The sequence below is a fragment of the Protobothrops mucrosquamatus genome, unplaced genomic scaffold, assembly GCF_001527695.2.
Source record: "Protobothrops mucrosquamatus isolate PMUCROS unplaced genomic scaffold, P.Mucros_1.0 scaffold6302, whole genome shotgun sequence".
NCBI classification, from domain to species: domain Eukaryota; kingdom Metazoa; phylum Chordata; class Lepidosauria; order Squamata; family Viperidae; genus Protobothrops; species Protobothrops mucrosquamatus.
Genome location: NW_015392130.1, coordinates 1 through 2,269, shown reverse-complemented (window position 1 = coordinate 2,269; position 2,269 = coordinate 1). Strand labels below are relative to the sequence as shown.

Below are 2,269 nucleotides of genomic sequence, written 5' to 3'. Positions count from 1 at the left end.
CAAATTAAAATAAGGACTGTAACAGGATCTATGATAAGGCAACCAGAATGATTGGATAGAAAAGAAATATTATATTGATGTGATTATTATTTTTAGGAATATTGGGAAAAATTATATATTTAAATTATCTATCAAAACAATAAGAATTGTATTAACTCAATGTTTGCAAAAGAGAATATTTTGAGAAAAGAGGAAATCAACTAAAACCATTATGTGGATTATGGATTATAGAAATCAATTGTTAATGATTGTTTTACAAATGTAACCCAACATGCTGTTCACCAATGATTGTGATTTATGTTTTAAAAAAATCAATAAAATATATTACAAAAAAAAAGTTTTTGGGATAAGAAGCGAAAAGTTTTCAAGGAAAAAATCAAGAAAGTACAATTGCCTTTTGGAAAAACACCATTGGGATAGGATACCCATAAATTTTCAATTTTTTTAACTTTTTAACTTGTATTATGTACTACGAAGGAAAATATAACACATTGTCTATATGTACTGTTACATAAAATATACATGATCAATTTTAAGTCAGGCTACAACAGCCCTGCTTCAACTTTTAGTTTCTAATTGTATGGAAGAGACTGGATTTCAAATAGGTAGACAGTCAAAACCTGCTCTAGAATTGAGATTATATTGTCCTTCTGTAACACCCTGCATTTATCTACAGTTGTTTGTATTATTTATAGTTCATTGTTCTATAAGACCTTTTACGTTTATCATGTGCTGTAGTCACTGTTGGTTGGAAGAAGACTCAATATTCTGTGTTCTCTATCACTCTCAGCTAGGCATGCTAATTTATATGCGTCAGAACTTTGAGGACTAGGAAACCCAGTTCCATGTAGATTGGTTCTATTTTATTGTAAAGCTATAGTACCATAATAGAATCTTGCAAGTCTAAATCTATTTCCCCTTCCCTCCCTTCGTCATGTGAACTAGGGACGAGCCTGTCTGAAATATTTACTCATTATTTTCTCAACCCTGGCTGATGCCCTCCTATCTGCCTGTTGCCCCATAGCACCTCTTCCTCCTATTCTTCAGGTCCATTCCGTGTGCCTTCTACAGCATATCTGCCTATGTCAGGGGTAGGCAACCTTGGCTCTTTTATGACTCGTGGACTTCAACTCCCAGAATTCCTGAGCCAGCATAGCTGGGAGTTGAAGTCCATGAGTCATAAAAGCCAAGGTTGCCTAGCCCTGGCCTATGTGATAGACAAGGTCATTTGCTTAAGCTCGCTCCCTTTGGATCTCTGAACAGTGGCAGTGGAATAACTGACTTTGCTTTTCCATTATAAATATGAGGTTGGCTCCATGTTTTTAGAAAAATAAAGGTCTACAGCGAAGAAAATACTTTAAATGCCTATGCATGTCCTTTATGAATTTGATGCAAAAAAAAACCCATACACTTATTCTGTGATTCTGTTCAAGGGTTTTGGTTTCCAAGTTTGAAATTTTAAGTATCCCCATAAGAATATTGCATCTGTCATTGTTAGATGCTTAGGCCAAAAAAAAATAGATCCATTTTTCTCACAGTTTTGACAGACACATTTAAGTATGAATTATGCAGTAGTGCTTGGCTGTGGACTTGTTGGAAATGTAAATATAACTTACCTCCTATGTGTATTCTTGTCTGTCACAAATAAAATCAGGAGCTTCACTATAGCATTCTTTTCTCTTGAAACTCAAGGTGGAAAATCTATTGCAGTAGAATGCACGGAAGGTAATGTTAATCAAATACCGTACAGCTTTCTGATAAAACCTAAATACTGACAATTTTGGTGATTCTGGGATCTGTAGCTAAATGGAATGTTGTGCTGTATTAGTCTATGAATGACAATATAATATAATATCATATACGTGCACGAGCTTTTCGTTTCTTCCTTACATCTACTAATTATACAAAGCCAGTCCTTTGCCACTAACTTTGTAAGCATTTAAAAAACAATAATTAAACATTGTTTTCTTTCTATTTTTAATTTTAATTTTTGGTTAATTGATAAATCACTTTTCATATATTTATCTAACCTGTATGCTCATTTTCCTTTGTTCCTTTCAGAGGAAGTAAATAACCTTGCAAGACCTGGTAAGTATATTATACAGGATAATATATAAAACATAGAAGGATAATATATAAAAACTGCAGATCTTTGCTCATATATGTTCATGTACTGTATATTATACTGGATAACATATATAAAATCTTTAGGATCTTTGCTCATTAATAGAAATGTGCTTAATACTGTTATTGATAGTACTCATTATTT

At 32.8% G+C, this 2,269-nt stretch overlaps 1 protein-coding gene across 1 annotated transcript in view; it reads left to right on the top strand.

Annotated features, from left to right (window-relative positions):
• LOC107300171 (mucosa-associated lymphoid tissue lymphoma translocation protein 1) overlaps positions 1–2,088 on the top strand; it is a gene marked incomplete at both ends in the record, with an annotated part of 18,409 nt that extends 16,321 nt beyond the window's left edge. Inside the window, 2 exons of the mRNA XM_015829512.1 lie at positions 1,693–1,725; positions 2,062–2,088. Of these exons, the coding sequence (XP_015684998.1) occupies positions 1,693–1,725; positions 2,062–2,088 (60 nt within the window). The remainder of the gene's footprint in view (positions 1–1,692; positions 1,726–2,061) is intronic.
• Between the last annotated feature and the right edge of the window lie 181 nt (positions 2,089–2,269).